This window comes from Narcine bancroftii, chromosome 6 (assembly GCF_036971445.1).
Source record: "Narcine bancroftii isolate sNarBan1 chromosome 6, sNarBan1.hap1, whole genome shotgun sequence".
In the NCBI taxonomy this organism is placed as follows: domain Eukaryota; kingdom Metazoa; phylum Chordata; class Chondrichthyes; order Torpediniformes; family Narcinidae; genus Narcine; species Narcine bancroftii.
In genome coordinates, this window is record NC_091474.1 from 39,793,862 (window position 1) to 39,811,091 (window position 17,230).

Genomic DNA, 17,230 nt, shown 5'->3' on the forward strand with positions numbered 1-17,230 from the left:
TATATCTTTAGAATTTTAATAGAATGGATCTTGGTTTTTTTTGTGGTTTAGGGGCTAATGTTCTATGTGCCCTTTCTATTTCCATTTCTTCCTGTAATTCTGGTCTTCCTAGGACCCTGGGGATCCATTCTTTTATAAATTCTCTCATATTCTTGCCTTCTTCATCTTCCTTAAGGCCCACTATCTTTATATTGTTTCTTCTATTATAATTTTCCATTATATCTATCTTCTGAGCTAACAGCTCTTGTGTCTCTTTAACTTTTTTATCAGATTCTTCTAATTTCTTTTTTAAGTCATCTACTTCCATTTCTATGGCTGTTTCTCATTCTTCCACCTTGTCCACTCTTTTTCCTATATCTGACATGATCATCTCTAATCTATTCATTTTTTCTTCTGCACTTTTTACTCTTCTTTTTATTTCACTGAATTCTTGTGATTGTCATTCTTTTACTGATTCCATATATTCTTTAAAAATAAATATCCATGTATTATTAGAATAATACCTAGTGTCGCCGAGAATATTCTCCCAGAATCACAGTGCGGCTTTCGCGCAAACAGAGGAACTACTGACATGGTCTTTGCCCTCAGACAGCTCCAAGAAAAATGCAGAGAACAAAACAAAGGACTCTACATCACCTTTGTTGACCTCACCAAAGCCTTCGACACCGTGAGCAGGAAAGGGCTTTGGCAAATACTAGAGCGCATCGGATGTCCCCCAAAGTTCCTCAACATGATCATCCAACTGCACGAAAACCAACAAGGTCGGGTCAGATACAGCAATGAGCTCTCTGAACCCTTCTCCATTAACAATGGCGTGAAGCAAGGCTGTGTTCTGGCACCAACCCTCTTTTCAATCTTCTTCAGCATGATGCTGAACCAAGCCATGAAAGACCCCAACAATGAAGACGCTGTTTACATCCGGTACCGCACGGATGGCAGTCTCTTCAATCTGAGGCGCCTGCAAGCTCACACCAAGACACAAGAGAAACTTGTCCGTGAACTACTCTTTGCAGACGATGCCGCTTTAGTTGCCCATTCAGAGCCAGCTCTTCAGCGCTTGACGTCCTGCTTTGCGGAAACTGCCAAAATGTTTGGCCTGGAAGTCAGCCTGAAGAAAACTGAGGTCCTCCATCAGCCAGCTCCCCACCATGATTACCAGCCCCCCCACATCTCCATCGGGCACACAAAACTCAAAACGGTCAACCAGTTTACCTATCTCGGCTGCACCATTTCATCAGATGCAAGGATCGACAACGAGATAGACAACAGACTCGCCAAGGCAAATAGCGCCTTTGGAAGACTACACAAAAGAGTCTGGAAAAACAACCAACTGAAAAACCTCACAAAGATAAGCGTATACAGAGCCGTTGTCATACCCACACTCCTGTTCGGCTCCGAATCATGGGTCCTCTACCGGCACCACCTACGGCTCCTAGAACGCTTCCACCAGCGTTGTCTCCGCTCCATCCTCAACATCCATTGGAGCGCTTACATCCCTAACGTCGAAGTACTCGAGATGGCAGAGGCCGACAGCATCAAATCCACGCTGCTGAAGATCAAACTGCGCTGGGTAGGTCACGTCTCCAGAATGGAGGACCATCGCCTTCCCAAGATCGTGTTATATGGCGAGCTCTCCACTGGCCACCGTGACAGAGGTGCACCAAAGAAAAGGTACAAGGACTGCCTAAAGAAATCTCTTGGTGCCTGCCACATTGACCACCGCCAGTGGGCTGATATCGCCTCAAACCGTGCATCTTGGCGCCTCACAGTTTGGCGGGCAGCAACCTCCTTTGAAGAAGACCGCAGAGCCTACCTCACTGACAAAAGGCAAAGGAGGAAAAACCCAACACCCATCCCCAGCCAACCAATTTTCCCCTGCAACCGCTGCAATCGTGTCTGCCTGTCCCGCATCGGACTTGTCAGCCACAAACGAGTCTGCAGCTGACGTGGACTTTTTACCCCCTCCATAAATCTTCGTCCGCGAAGCCAAGCCAAAGAAAGATATTCTTTAAAAATAAATATCCATGTACTTGCCCTTCCCTTCATCTTCCATTTCTCTGTGTTCTTCCTCTTCTTCTTCTGAGTCCACTCCAGGATCTGTGTCCTTTACCTCTATCTCTTCTGGTTTTCTTGTTAGTTTGTTTGTTTTATTTTGTTGGGTATTTTTGGTCTTCTTATTTTTACTAGAAGTGTCTTGATGCTGGTCTTCTTCCTCTGGGTTGGTCATCTGTTGTTTCTTTGATTTCTTTTTACTCTCTTCTTTCTTGTTCTCGTTATTTTCTGTGTTTTCCTCTTGCTGCTTTGTTGTGGTTGTCAATTTCAGCTGTGGAGATCGACTCCTCAGCTGGTCCCCCCTCCCGTCAGTGTTATTTTTGTCTTGCGCATTGCGCATGCGTGACTCCTCGCGCATGCGCGGTTGAGCACTTTTGTTTGGCTCCGTGAGCCATTTTTGTAGTCCCGATTTTGGGGCTTCAACTGACCTTAGGGAGCGGGCTTCTCTCTCCGCGGCGGGCCCCCTCGGACAGGTAAGGCCTTCACCTTTTTCTTCCGACGTCCTTTCTTTTTCTCTTCCCATTGCTTTTAGTTTTTCTTTTTTCGCTGCCATTTTCTCCACACCTTTACTTTCACTTTATTTTGGTTTTTGTGTTTGTGCCTTTGTTTTTTCACTGTCTTTTTTTTTACTTTTCTGGAGAGGGCTGGAGTTCCCCGACCGGCCACTACTCCATCACGTGACTCCCCTCTGCTCTTTCTTCTTAATGATGTTCCAAACTGTTGATTTTGATTTTGGTGATGTTTTATAGCCTGACAATAGCTTCTTTGACTTCCATTGGCAGAACTCTAGTTCTCGTGTTGAAAAATGGCAATTATGGCACTGAGGGGTTGGCTTGTGAGGGGGCCGAGGGAAGGCTGCAATCAAGGCAGCAGGAGCACTAGCGGGCATATGGAGCGAAGGCAGAGGCCTGCAGATAGTGGGAACAACCAGGGCCCATGGAGGCGGCAGCAGTGGCAGATGTGAAGCCACGGACTGCCAGAAAATATAAGCACTTACCTGGTAAGGAGGATCACATGAGGGCTGGGAGGAGACTGCAGCTGGTGGCATCAGACAGATGAGGCGTCGGGCCTAGTGGACAGTGGGAGCAGCACAACCAGGGAGACATCAGGACATGGTGGAGAGACAAGAGGTCGGGAGGTGTGGGCAGCATCAACCGACAACTTCAGATGAGGAGGAGGAAGAAAAGGAACAGAGAAGAAGTACAATGAGAAAAAGGTGGGGGGATAAGGAGGCAGGGGGATAAATGGGTGATGGTGACAGAGGAGAAAATTGATAGAGTGAAAGAGAGACTGGAACAGAGGGAGAGTGAGATGGATGTGTGGGTGAGAGAAAGAGAAAAAAATGAGAAAAAATTGACTCCTTAGAGAATTATATTAGGAGAAACAAAATAAAGATAGTGGAGGTGAAGGAGAGTGCAGAGGAGAGAGATCCAGTGGGATTCTTTGATTCCAGAAATGCTGGGAAGGGACAAAATTGAGGGTAATCTGTAAGTAGAAAGAGCCCACTGGCTTCTCACCACACATCCCCACCCTCCACCCTGCCTGGACCCAGATCAAAAACCCCACTCTGTCCTGGTCAAACTCCTTCACTACCAGTCAGGGAGCAAATTTTTATGGGTGGCAGCAATGGGAGCGAAGAAAGGGGGGGGGGGGGGGGGGCAGCAGAATATGAAGGAAAAAAGGTCCTTTTTTTTTCCAGATATTAGTGCGGCGCTATTAAGGCATAGAAAGGAATTTGACTTTGTCAAAAAAAATTTAAAGCAAAAAGGGATAGAGTTCACCATCCTTCACCCTGCAACTTTAAAAATAATAAGGACAGGAGGGGAGAAAAAATTCTTCACAGATGCAAGGAAGGCAATGAGATGTTAAAAACTTGCCATCCTCTCGGGATTAAATGTAAATATAAATGGGGAGGAAATTAATGGAATGATGGGTTGTATATACTGTAAATGATAAGAATATAGAGGGGAATGTTTTATTATTGTATTATTAAAAAGATAAATGTAAAAATTAAAGAATGACTATGGGAGCTCTGAGAAGGGGATTGTCTGAGGAAGAGAATACCACATGGCATATGGGTGCCAGGGTTCCTTCCCATCAGAAAATTAATTTTTAAAAATCTGGTAGATTTGTCTTTGCCATCATTGATATTAATTTGTTTATTTCTCATTTTATACAAGGTTCTTGTCAAATGCTATTATTGTAGTCCACACTGTGACTGTTCCACCCATGTTTTTCAGCTGAGCCAGAACATCCTCTGAGGTTGCTGAGCGCTGAGTACACCCCTGCAATGAAGTTCAGGGATTGGCAGAGTTTCTTTGACGATGTACTTCAGCCTGACATAGACTGTTGCCTCACCAGAGCATACCAACAAATCAAGCCACAGAGGCGTGAGTAGCATTCAGTGTCGTGCTTATTATTGAGCACTTTGCCAATATTGCACTGCACTGATGGCTTAAATTTTCTTTCTTTGTTCCTTCATGGATTCTTAATGTAACTGACCAGCTGTCGTGTAGATAAAAGCTCACACTCGACTGGAAGGAGAACTAACACTTTTATTAGCTTACAACACAGGTAGGGTTCATGAACTTCAGAGGGGTTCTGGTTTTAGGCAGGAAACCAAGGTTGTATACAGGAGGAGCTGGAAGGCGGGACCGTCGTTAGTACAGCACTTCTTGTGAATCCTAGTTCACTACATTCACCCCTTCCTTTAGAATTAAGGGTCTGTGGATGAAGAGAACAAGGATCAAAAGCCGGGAATAGTCACAGAAGAGAATATTTACAATACTATTTACAGATTTAGGTGGTCCGGGGGTCGAGATATCCTGGTGGAGCGCCTTAGCACCTGGAGGCCTTGGGCTCCTTGAGTCTCCTGGTCTACCTGTGATGGAAGGGTAGTGGGCTGGGGCTTCGGTTCAATGAAAGAGAGGGGGTTCACTCTCCTCCTGAACCAGGTACCCTGAGCCCTCGGGTGAGCGTTGGGGGAAAAAAGAGCTCGGTAGATCGTGGGGCACCTGAGGCAATGGATCCTCTGTTCCAGCAGGTGTCAGGTCCATGATGGAGACAGTGTCCTCCGTGCCATCTGCGTACTCCATGTAGGCGTATGTGGGGTTGGCATGGAGCAATTTCACTCTTTCCTCCAGGGGGTCGGTATTGCTTCTCCTCATGTGCTTCTTGAGAAGGACTAGACCAGGACTAGTGAGCCAGGCTGGGAGTGTAGTCCCTGATGCCAACATTCTGTCGAATATAAACATGAGCTCATGAGGAGCAGTATTGGTCACAGTGCAGAATAGGGACCAAACTGAGTGGAGCATGATGGGGAGGACATCCTGCCAGTGCGAGTCTGGAAGGCCTTTTTGCTTCAAGGCGAGTTTGGAGCCTTCCAGATCGTGGCATTCTCTTTTTCAACTTGCCTGTTCCCATGGGGGTTGTAACTGGTAGTCCTGGTGGATACAATGCCCATTAGTTGGGCAGGTACTGATGCAGCTCATTTCTCATGAAGGCTGAGCCCCAGTTGCTATGAATATAGCTGGGATACCTGAACAGGGTGTAAATAGAGTCTAGGGGCTTCATAACAGATGAGGCGGATGTGTCTGGGCACAGAATGGCAAACGGGAAGTGGGAGTACTCATCGATGACCGAGAGAAAGTAGATGTTCCCATTTGTGTAGGGGAGAGGTCCATTAAAATCGATGGTGAGCCGTTCGAAGGACCTAGATTATTTAATCATGAACACTTTTGCAGGGTGAAAAAAGTGTGCCTTGCACTCAGCACAGACCTGGCATGACCTGGTCATTTCCCTGACGTCTTCTATTAAGTTGGGCAAATTGTGGGACATGGCAAAATGAGCCATGCAGGTGACCCCTGGATGGCAGAGCTCATTCTGTATGGTCTGCAGTTAACTGGTGTGTGCAGACGAGGCATCTGGAGGACCGTCAAGGGCCCCTGGCCGGTAGGCGATGTCAAAACTGTAGGTGGAGAGTTCGATTTTCCACCTAGCAATTTTGTCATTCTTGATTTTTCCCCTCTTAACATTGCTGAACATGAATGTGACAGTGCGCTGGTCCATGAGGCGCATAAAACTTCTACCAGCCAGGTAGTACCTCCAGTGCCTTATGGCTTCTACAAAAGCCTGAGCCTCCTTTTCCATAGATGGCCTCCGGAGTTGGTAGCCTTGAAGTGTCTGTGAGAAAAAGGCAACCAAAATGCGAGGGAGGGGATATGCGTCCAGGAGTGTGTATCTGTTAGTTGTTTGGCTATAGTCGATCACTAACCTGGACTTGTTTTCCCCCCTTTACTACCACCACTTGCGCTCTCCATGGGCTGGTGCTGGGTTCGATGATCCCCTCCTCCAGCAGGCGCTTGGTCTCTGTCTTTATAAACTCCCTGTCTGTCGTGCTGTACCTCCTGCTCTTGGTGGCAATGGGCTGACAGTTGGCAGACAGGTTTGGGAACAGGTTTGGGGGGGGTGGTCGATGTTCAGTGTAGAGAGGCTGCAAGTGGGTTCTGGTTTTGAGGACCCTCCATTCCGAACTGTTACTAGGGGATGGGGACCAGAAAACTCCAAAGTCACGCTTTTAAGATGACACAATTAAGTCCAGACCCAACAATAATGGAACACACAATTCATCTAAAATGTACATGCAAAATTTCCCACCTTAAAATGACAGATGAACTATAGAATGTTTCTGTACATGCGCTAAATGGGCCTGGGCCGCTAGTAATTAGAGGGGTACATTTTTGTTATATTTTTGCACAGTCTGTGAGTCTATGAAACTTTCCGTGGAGCCTGTGTCAATCAGACACCTGGTCAAATGTCTATTTATCTTCATCGTCACCATCAAGTTGTTGAGCTGGTGAAGTCTATCCTGGTCGAGGACCAGCGATGCCAGGTTGCCAGAGACGTCGTGTTCTTTCCTCGAGTGGATCCCTGTGACCTGAGCCAACCTGTGCAGATAAGATGGTGCCAACCTCGTGGCACAACAAGGTGGCTGCCCTCCTTCCTCTTCTGACGATGATGATGACACTGAATTCAAATGGGCTGCTGCAAAATGGCCACTGAGCCTTTATGCGCTGTTTCTGTAGGCGGCAGATTGTACAGCAGGCGATCTTGGGTGAGTCCGGGGCAGATGGCTTGGGGCTGGAATCGTATCCAGGAGTGGTACAGACTGTGGACTTCCCCGGACTTCCCTTCGCACTGCAGACCCTCACTTAATATCCCTTCTTCCCACAGCTGGAACACGCCGAGTCTTTGGCTGGGCAGCGGGCACGGAGGTGCTGTCCCTTGCCACAGAAACAGGGCCGCCGGTCCTTGGAGGTATTCACCCAAGAGTGTGAGTTCGCTGGCCTCCAGGTCGTCGTTCTTGAGACTGACCTGTTCCAGTGATTTGGCCAGTTCGATGTGGCTAGCGAAGTCCTTCCTTCCCGACTTGGGCAGTCACTGCCTCACGTACCTCAAGCGGACCCCTGCAACGAGGGTGTCCCGGATCTGTTCATTTTCCCAGACTCAGCCTGAAGCGGCCTCATACCTGCACTTCTTAGCCAGCGCCCGCTGATCCAGCAGGTAGTCGTCAATCGACTCTCCGAGCTGTTGGCAGCGTAGGGCAAGCTGGTGCCTCGCTAGAACCTCGCTCGGGGCCTTCATGTGCCTTCAGTGCCTCGATGGCGGCTTCATTCATTGGGCAGTCTTGGACGACTGCGTACCCCTTCGTCGCTACCCTTGGGATGAATGCCAACCTCCGGAGCTCGTCTGTGTGGAAGACGTCCATGATCGTGTTCAGGTAGGCCTGGAAGCAGTCTATCCAATATGCGAACTCCTCAGCAGCATCGGAGGACTGGGGGTCTACTAACAGCATACTGGGCTTGAGCAACACCTTGTTTGTAAGCTAATAAAATTGTAACATAGATAAAAGCTCACACTCGACTGGAGGGAGAACTAATGTTTTTATTAGCTTACAATACAGGTAGGGTTCATGAACAGGCTTCAGAGGGCTTCTGGGTTTAGGCGGGAAACCAGGATTATATACAGGCCCCAGAGGGGAGGAGTCAGGAGGCAGGACCAGTCATTAGTTCAGCATTCTTCTAGTGAATCCCAGTTCATTACACCAGCCTACTAACAGATTAACTGCTAATAGACTGAGGAGGCTGGGAAGTTTGAAGTTATGTACTGGCCAGAACGATTGAGGATGGCAAATTTTCTCTTCCAAATAATGACAATAATAATAGTTTATTGTCATTCACGTATGAACAATGTACAAATGCATTGAAATTCTTCTTGCTTAACAGTGAGGATCTCCCAGTAGCCAACCATTTCAATTACACAACCCACTCTCACACTGACATGTTTGTCCATAGTCTCATGCACTGCCACACAGAGGTCCCTAATGTTCCATCTGAGCAGTCTCCAACCAGATGGCCATAACCTCGACCTCCGTTTTTTGTTGGGCCCCTCCCTATCTCTCTCTTTCCCTGTCCCTATCTCCTTTCTTCCAGCTCCTCACCCCCTTCCCTCTTCAGTCAGAGCTATCCCCTTCTCTATCACTCCCCAGCCTTTTCTCATCTACTCACACATCCATATCCACCAATAACCTCTTGCCTGTGGGCCTATGTTCCTCCCCTCACCCCACTATTTTATACAGGCACCTGCCTGCTTTTTTGCTCATACCTTGACAAACAGCTTAGGCGCAAAACAGTCGTTATTTATCTTTACTACAAAAAGAACGCTGCATGAGGGGACATGATGCCTTATGGTAAGTGTGATGATATGGATACAGGCACCTGCCTGCTTTTTTGTTCATACCTTGACAAACAGCTTAGGCCCAAAACAGTCGTTATTTATCTTTACTACAAAAAGAACGCTGCATGAGGGGACATGATGCCTTATGGTAAGTGTGATGATATGGATACAGGCACCTGCCTGCTTTTTTGTTCATACCTTGACAAACAGCTTAGGCCCAAAACAGTCGTTATTTATCTTTACTACAAAAAGAACGCTGCATGAGGGGACATGATGCCTTATGGTAAGTGTGATGATATGGATACCTGCCATTTCATCACTTGGCCACAGGGTGTCACCTGTGGCCACTCACTATATAAAGATGAGCCAATCGCCTATTGAATACTTCTGACCTTCCTGGTTACAGGCAAGGCTGCATTAGGTTTCTTGGTTGATTAAAGTTCCACTTTGTGGTGATATGTAATTACACCACTAGGTCACCAGGGGTCATCCCATTGACCTTGTATATAAAGCAGTCCAGAGCTGCAGTCTAGCCTTACAGGTTTGTCTTGCAGAGAGACAAGACCTCTTAGTGTACATTTTTCTTTGGCTTGGCTTCGTGGACGAAGATTTATGGAGGGGTAATGTCCATGTCAGCTGCAGGCTCGTTTGTGGCTGACAAGTCCGATGCAGGACAGGCAGACACGGTTGCAGCGGTTGCAAGGGAAAATTGGTTGGTTGGGGTTGGGTGTTGGGTTTTTCCTCCTTTGTCTTTTGTCAGTGAGGTGGGCTCTGCGGTCTTCAAAGGAGATTGCTGCCTGCCGAACTGTGAGGTGCCAAGATGCACGGTTGGAGGCGATATCAGCCCACTGGCGGTGGTCAATGTGGCAGGCACCAAGAGATTTCTTTAGGCAGTCCTTGTACCTCTTCTTTGGTGCACCTCTGTCTCGGTGGCCAGTGGAGAGCTTGCCATATAACACGATCTTGGGAAGGTGATGGTCCTCCATTCTGGAGACGTGACCTACCCAGCGCAGTTTGATCTTCAGCAGCGTGGATTTGATGCTGTCGGCCTCTGCCATCTCAAGTACTTCGATGTTGGAGATGAAGTCGCTCCAATGAATGTTGAGGATGGAGTGGAGACAACACTGGTGGAAGCGTTCTAGGAGCCGTAGGTGATGCCGGTAGAGGACCCATGATTCGGAGCCGAACAGGAGAGTGGGTATGACAACGGCTCTGTATATGCTAATCTTTGTGAGGTTTTTCAGTTGGTTGTTTTTCCAGACTCTTTTGTGTAGTCTTCCAAAGGCGCTATTTGCCTTGGCGAGTCTGTTGTCGATCCTTGCATCCAATGAAATGGTGCAGCCGAGATAGGTAAACTGGTTGACCGTTCTGAGTTTTGTGTGCCCGATGGAGATGTGGGGGGGGGGGGTGGGGGCTGGTAGTAATGGTGGGGAGCTGGCTGATGGAGGACCTCAGTTTTCTTCAGGCTGACTTCCAGGCCAAACATTTTGGCAGTTTCCGCAAAACAGGACGTCAAGTGCTGAAGAGCTGGCTCTGAATGGGCATTGTCTGCAAAGAGTAGTTCACGGACAAGTTGCTCTTGTGTCTTGGTGTGAGCTTGCAGGCGCCTCAGATTGAAGAGACTGCCATCCGTGCGGTACCGGATGAAAGACCTCAACAGTAGTGTACATATTAGTTTATTAAAACTGTCTTGTACTCGCACTGCTGTTGTGGTTATTGTCAGTACACACTTCAATCTCACGCTCTACTTGGTTGATGTGTCGCTACAGTAAGGACATAGGAACCTGACCCTCTGGTTAAAAAAATGTACTAAATAAGTAATGTTTTTAATTAATTAAACTTTTTGAAGCACATTTAAATACTGAAAACAACATTTTAAAAATGCCCCAGAAGGAAAAAAAAAACTGCTGCAGCCCTACCTGGAGCATGACCGGAAGAGAAAACCATGAGATCTGAGGTCGACAGCAAGCTTGAAGCAGGGAGCTAGTGTTCAAGTTGAGTAAGCCTGAGGAGGATGTATCTGCTGACATTGATCTCTCGCTGTGACAGAGAGTTGGCGTCAGGGAAGAACCCAGAAGTGAATCGTGCATGTGTGAAAAGTTGGGACCTTCAGCGACAGTATCAGAAGGCGAGTTGGCCTTGTAAGGGATTAGCAGCGAAGAGGAAGACCAGTAACAGAGAGGAAGTACTGAAAGAAGTTAAAACTTTTAAAAGTAAAAGTAAATGTTAAGTAGAAAATGTAACAAATGTTGAATTATTATTAAGAGAATTTCAAGGAATGAAAATTAAAGGGGAAAATAAATAGGCTTGGATGCAGTCGAGAAAATGCAGGAAGAATTGCAGCATGTTGATAGAGTGACAAGAGTAAAAGACACCACTATCATTTTAACAATGGAAAATCAAAGCTTCACCAGAAAGTAGATATAATGGAAAATTTTAGAAGAAGAAATAACATTAAAATAGTGGGTCTTAAAGAAGTAGTGGAGGAGCAAGATCCAATTGGCGTTTTTACAAAATGGATTCCTGAAATATTGCGAGAATAGAATTTTGAACACCCTATTGAGATTGAAAGAGCACACAGAGCCCTTAAAGGAAAACCACTTCAAAATCAGAAGCCACGCTCTGTGCTAATTAAGTCTCTTACAAGAATTATACAGAGGTATTATGAGTTAGGTGAACGATCACATAAAGTACTTGCATGGCAATTAAAAGTAGAACAGGTTTCAATAACAATTAATGTAATTAAAAATGATTCAAATATTGTTAGTTCTAAACCTCAAAAAATAAATGAATCTTAAGTATTTTTATTCTAAATTATATAGCTCAGAGTCCTTAAAAGATTATAATAAAATAGATAGATATTTATCTCAGATAAATTTACCTGGACTGAGTACGGAAGAACAAACAGAAGTAAGTGCCTATTTTACACAGATAGAGGTGAATAAATCTCTGGGAGAAGATGGTGTTCTGCCTGAATTTTATAACAAACTTAAAGACTTACTGATGTTAGGTCTGCTTTGTTCATGAATGAGTGAGACAAACACCAGACTGAGTCGAAATCAGGGTTCTTTGTTCTTTATTACCGGATTGTAACACTTGCGATTAACAATGTTAGTCGGAGAATGCATTCTGCCGTTATCAGCAAAATGGTGATTTTTTTATACCCTTGGATACATGCTTAGAACATCATCATATCATTACTTGTCCAATGACTAAAACTGTTGCTATCCTTTCCCTGCTAGCTTCCTGCCTCTCAATCCATCAATGTCTCTCTTATCTTGTAAGTACAAGGATGCATTCACATCTTGTTACAGCCCTGTACAGGGTAACTCCTTACACATTCCCATCTCATGATGTTTTACCTTACACTGATCCTATTTTTATGGAAATGTTAGGCCAAGCATCAATAATTCAAACTCTCCCAGAATCATTTTCATCAGCAATAATTACTGTGATACCAAGAAAAAGAGACCCTTTAAAACCTTCATCTTTTAGACCTCTTTGGCTTGGCTTCGCGGACGAAGATTTATGGAGGGGGTAAAAAGACTATTTCATTATTAAATGCAGATTATAATATTTTGCCACAATATTGGTGAATAGAATGACTAAATTATTACCTAATTTAATAAATATGGATTAGACAAGCTTTGTAAATAAGAAACAATCAGCTATCAATGTAGCCAGATTAATTAATATTATACTAGCACAAAAAAAAGAAAAGATTTGTGTTGCAGTGACTTTGGATGCAGAAAATATGCTTGATAGATTGGAGTGGGACATTTGTTTAAGGTGTTGGATAAATTTGGATGTGGCCAAACTTTAAATTAGATTAAGGCATTATATAATGATCCCAAAGCTAAAGTAGTGACTTATGGACAAATATCCGCTCCATTCCAACTGATGAGATCCAGTAGACAAGGATGTCCCTTATCCCCAGCTTTGTTTGTATTAGTTATAAAGCCACTAACAGAAGCAATTTGGAAATTAAGGGATTTAGGGGTTGATCCAGAAGAGCACAAAATTAGTCTATTTGCAGATGATGTTCTAATATATTTGATGGAACCTGATATTTCCTTGAGAAAATTACATTTTTAATTTAGAAGAATATGGTAAGATTTCTGGTTATAAAATAAATTGGGACAAAAGTGAAATTATGCTCCTTAGGGAAGGAGATTATAGTCATTGTCAAATAAATACTCAATTTAAGTGGCAAAAAGATTCGATTAAATATTTAGGGATTCATGTAGATAATAATTTTTAAATGTATATAAACTGAATGATTTGTCATTACTCAAAAAGGTTGCAGAAAATTTGAAAAAAATAGATAATTTTTACCTATAACATTAGTAGGAAGAGTTAACTGTGCTAACATTAATGTGGAAATATGAATTGGGAGGCCTACAGTTTCCTAACTTTAAGAATTATTATCAAGGGGCTCAAATGAGATTTCTCACTTATTTTTTTGAAGGAATTAAAAAACCAGCATAGTTTAAAATAGAATTGGATAAAATAGGAGAGAGATTTATATACAAATGGGATTCAAAATTAATAATTGGTGTTAAAGAATCACCATTAACGAAACACTTGATTACTGTTTAAAATAAGATAAATGATAAAATTGGAGCAAAAGGAAGTATGTCACCCAAGATGCCTCTGATTCAAAACTACCTTGTACCTTTTTCAAAGGATAATCAAATTTTAAATACTTGTTTTTGTAAAGGTATTAAAAATATTGAAGTTTGTTAAGAACAATGCTAATTGATGTCATTTGAACAACTAATAATACTCTTTTTTATTATTTTCAATGGAGAGGATATTTGAGGGAAAGGTTAGGTTCAACAATGCTGTTATCTACTTGTAGTGAGTTGGAAATTCTTATTAGGAGATGAAGTACAAACAGGAACTACTAAACATGGAGTTCATAAATCTAGTCAGAGGTGGGAGCTGGATTTGAATATTATAAATGATGAGCAAAGATGGACAGATCTCGATTGTATGACAAATATTATTAATGTAAGGTATAGATTAGTTCAATATAATTTTTTACATCAGCTATATTTGCACCACAAAAATTGATTAGAATGAAATCAGATTTATCAGATCAATGTTTTAGATGTGGTGAGGAGATAGGAACTTGTATTCAACTTGGTCATGTCCCAAGGTAAAGCCTTTTGGATGGACTCGGGGAATTTTTTAGAACAAGTTACAGGCATTGTATTTCCACAAAACCCAAATTTATTTCTACCGGGAAATATAGAAGGGTCATGACCTACGGTAAGTTGAAACTATCAATATACCAAATGAAATTTGTTAAAATAGCATTAGCTGTGCCAAGGAAGTGTATTGCAGAGACATGGAAATCAGATTCACACTTTGGCATGGGAAGATGAAATGCAGAAATTCAAAGCTGTATCCCTTGGAGAAAATTACATGCAATTTGAGATATAAATGTAGTAAATTCTTTGCAAATTTGGAGCCCATATATGTAAATTTTAGAGACCCGTGTTATTCTTCTTCCCTAAATTGTTCATACAAAACTTGCTGGAGTCCTGTGTTTTGGAAAGAGATCCTCTGAGCAATCCATGGAGCTACTTTTCCTTTTCTTTTTTATTACTTAATATTACGAAATATCCTTTTTATATAAAAATTTCTTTGGGGTTATGGGGTTTAGGGAAGGAGGATATGGGAGAAAAGGGGAGGGGTTATAACCATCATGTAATGATTGAAATTCTCTTAAATTTAAATCCTTATTGTTTAATATTAATTGTTTATTAATTACTTGTAAGGAAAATTTTTAAATAAAATATTAAAAAAGAACACTACATGACCTGCTGAGTTTCTCCAGTACTTTTATGTATTGAACTACAATTATAATGTCTGCAGATTTTCTTGATTAACTTGCTCTTCTTGGGTCCTGGTTGATGAATGTCCTTTTAAAGGAGGTGGGAACCTCAGACCATAGCAGTGAAAGGTTGAAAATATCTACAAGAACTACCCAGCTGGTTCACAAAGGTTTATTCAGACATGACCAGATACACCATCTGGCTGGAAGCTGTTCAAGGGTTCATCCTCTTAAAGATTCTTTTCATGTCAGCCTCAGTGACTGAGTGCATCATTGTTTTCCCTTGAGAAGTGAATGGAGAAGGTGTGGAGTACATCTGGAAAAGTTCCTTTACAATAACTGATGTTACTTGGTTTGCCTTAAAGAAAGTGATGGCATGCTGTCATATATTTGTATGAGACTCCTGCTTAGTCCAGAATTAAGTTTTTGCATTGGTAATGGCCTTCCAGAGATTGTATCTGGTCTTCTGAGTTTGCTTCTGAGTTGCCTGATCTGAGTGCTACTTCAATTGGTTGCAGATCTTCTAGTTAATCCATAACTTCTAGTTACGGCAGCCTTTCTCAGCGTGGGTCATACAGTCACCTGGGGCCACAGACTGAAATCCTTAATAAGGGGGCCTCAAGGTTTATAGGGAGCATGGAAACTGAATAGATTCAACTTTTTGGGGTAAGTGAAAGACTTTGCTACTAGGCTTTGCTGTACAGTTGTCAAGCAATGCGAGATTTTTCCAAGGTTGGAAGCATTTGGAGAAAGCCTCGAATGACCTAAATAAATGTGGAAAATTAACAATGTTTTCAGAGCTTTCATTTCTTTGAATTGATTGTTTTTGACTGACATGGAACCAGCTTTGGCTATGAATTGCCTTTCACATAGATTTCCTCTTTTGTTCTATCATCTTTAATTCTAGGAAGTAAGCTTCCAGGCCAAAAAAGTTTTGCCTCCATATTTCTCACATCCACAAGCGCCCTCATTATGGTTTGAGTTTTCGTTACAGGGAATTAATGCATGTTTCAGTCTGATGGTATTTATTGAACAAGGTATATGTTGTTCAATATTTTTCGTAAAATTAAAGCCAACTTTTGAGCTAAACCTTGTAATAAGTGCTTGTGATTTGTAATAGTTAATTTTTGTTACTTTCAGAAATAATTTTATGAGTTCCTCGGCAAAAAAGAAGTGTTGGCAGTATTTGGTGGAATTCTTATGCTTCTCCGCAAAACACTTTTCTGCCCGTGTGTTTGATTTGTTTGAATACATTTTCAAACAAAAGTGTCTGTGTGGGTTTTCCTCAAGGGGCTCCAGTTTCCTCCCACCATTCAAAAGATACCAGGGGTGTAAGTTAATGGGGTGCAAATTGGGCAACATGGACCCATGAGCTGAAATGGCTGTTACTGAGCTGAAATGCCTGTTACTGTGCTGTATGTCTAATTTTTTTTTTAAAAGCATGAGGCAAAGCAAAATGAAACAACATTTAGAGACCATGCATGAAAAGAAGATATAAAATTACTTCAAAATCCTTCAAGATAATTTTGAGAGGGAGAGGAGTCACGTGATGGAGTAGTGGACGGTAGGGGAATACCAGCCCTCTCCAGAAAAGAAATAAAGTGAAGAAAATACAAAGTTCAAGAAATATAAAACATAACAAATAAAATATAAAGTTGTAGAGAAAAGAAAGAAAATGGCACCCAAGAAGGAAAACGTAAAAACAACGGGAAAAAAAGAAAAGAAGCCGGATGAAGAAACAGGGAGCCATTGTGGAGAAGAGAACCTGTTCTCTGAGGTTGGTGATGACCCTGCAGAGTTGCGACCCCCCCCCCCCCACCCCGACCGCTGGACTGCAAAAATGGCTCTCAGAGCCAAACAAAGGAGCGCAACTACGCATGCACACGACTCCTCGCACATGTCCAGTGCGCTTACTAATGAGAAAGAGAACACTGACGGGAGGGGGGCTCAGCCGAGGAGCAAACACAACGCAACCAGCTGAGGGATGCCTGACACCAGGGCTCTCAGCTGGAAGAGGAAAGCAACAGGAAAGGGAGTGAAAGGAAAGAAGAGCAGCAGCAGGAGGCCCAACAGATGAGTAGCCCAGAAGAAGAGGACCAACAGTAAGAAGCCAAGCAAAAAGAAGCCCAGCAAAGTGAGACAAGCAACACATCAGGAAAGTCAGAAGAGACACAGATACAAGGAAGAGAAGAAGACACAGACACAGAAGAAGAGGAAGAAGAAGACCAAGATCTGCACAGAGAAATAGAATGTAAAACAGATGGACAGAATATAGATAAAGTTTTTTTTCCAAGAACAAATGAGAGCATTAAAAGAATGGTTGACATTAGAATTTAGTAAAATTAAAAGAAAAATGAAAAGTACAGAAAAAAAAGTGAATAGATTAGAGCTGGTCATGATAGAAATAGGGAAAAGATTAGAAAATGTGGAAGAATGAGAAACAGCTGTAGAAATGGAAGTGAATGACAAGAAGAAAATTGGAAGAAAGTGATAAAAAAGTTAGTCACAATAGTTGTTAGCTCAGAAAATTGATATGTTGGAAAATTATAGTAGGTGAAACAACATAAAAATAGTGGGCCTAAAGGAAGATGAAGAAGACAC

General features: G+C 42.9%; 1 protein-coding gene and 1 long non-coding RNA gene across 6 annotated transcripts in view; one reads left to right on the plus strand and one right to left on the minus strand.

The window, feature by feature from the left end:
• The window catches only part of LOC138735986 (uncharacterized), a 76,114-nt gene that overhangs the window by 44,330 nt on the left and 14,554 nt on the right, over positions 1–17,230 (minus strand). The window lies entirely within an intron of this gene.
• The window catches only part of LOC138735983 (dysbindin-like), a 45,597-nt gene that overhangs the window by 14,448 nt on the left and 13,919 nt on the right, over positions 1–17,230 (plus strand). For all 4 annotated transcript variants that reach the window (XM_069884725.1, XM_069884726.1, XM_069884727.1 and 1 more), the window contains exon 2: positions 4,293–4,442. In XM_069884725.1, the coding sequence (XP_069740826.1) occupies positions 4,293–4,442 (150 nt within the window). The remainder of the gene's footprint in view (positions 1–4,292; positions 4,443–17,230) is intronic.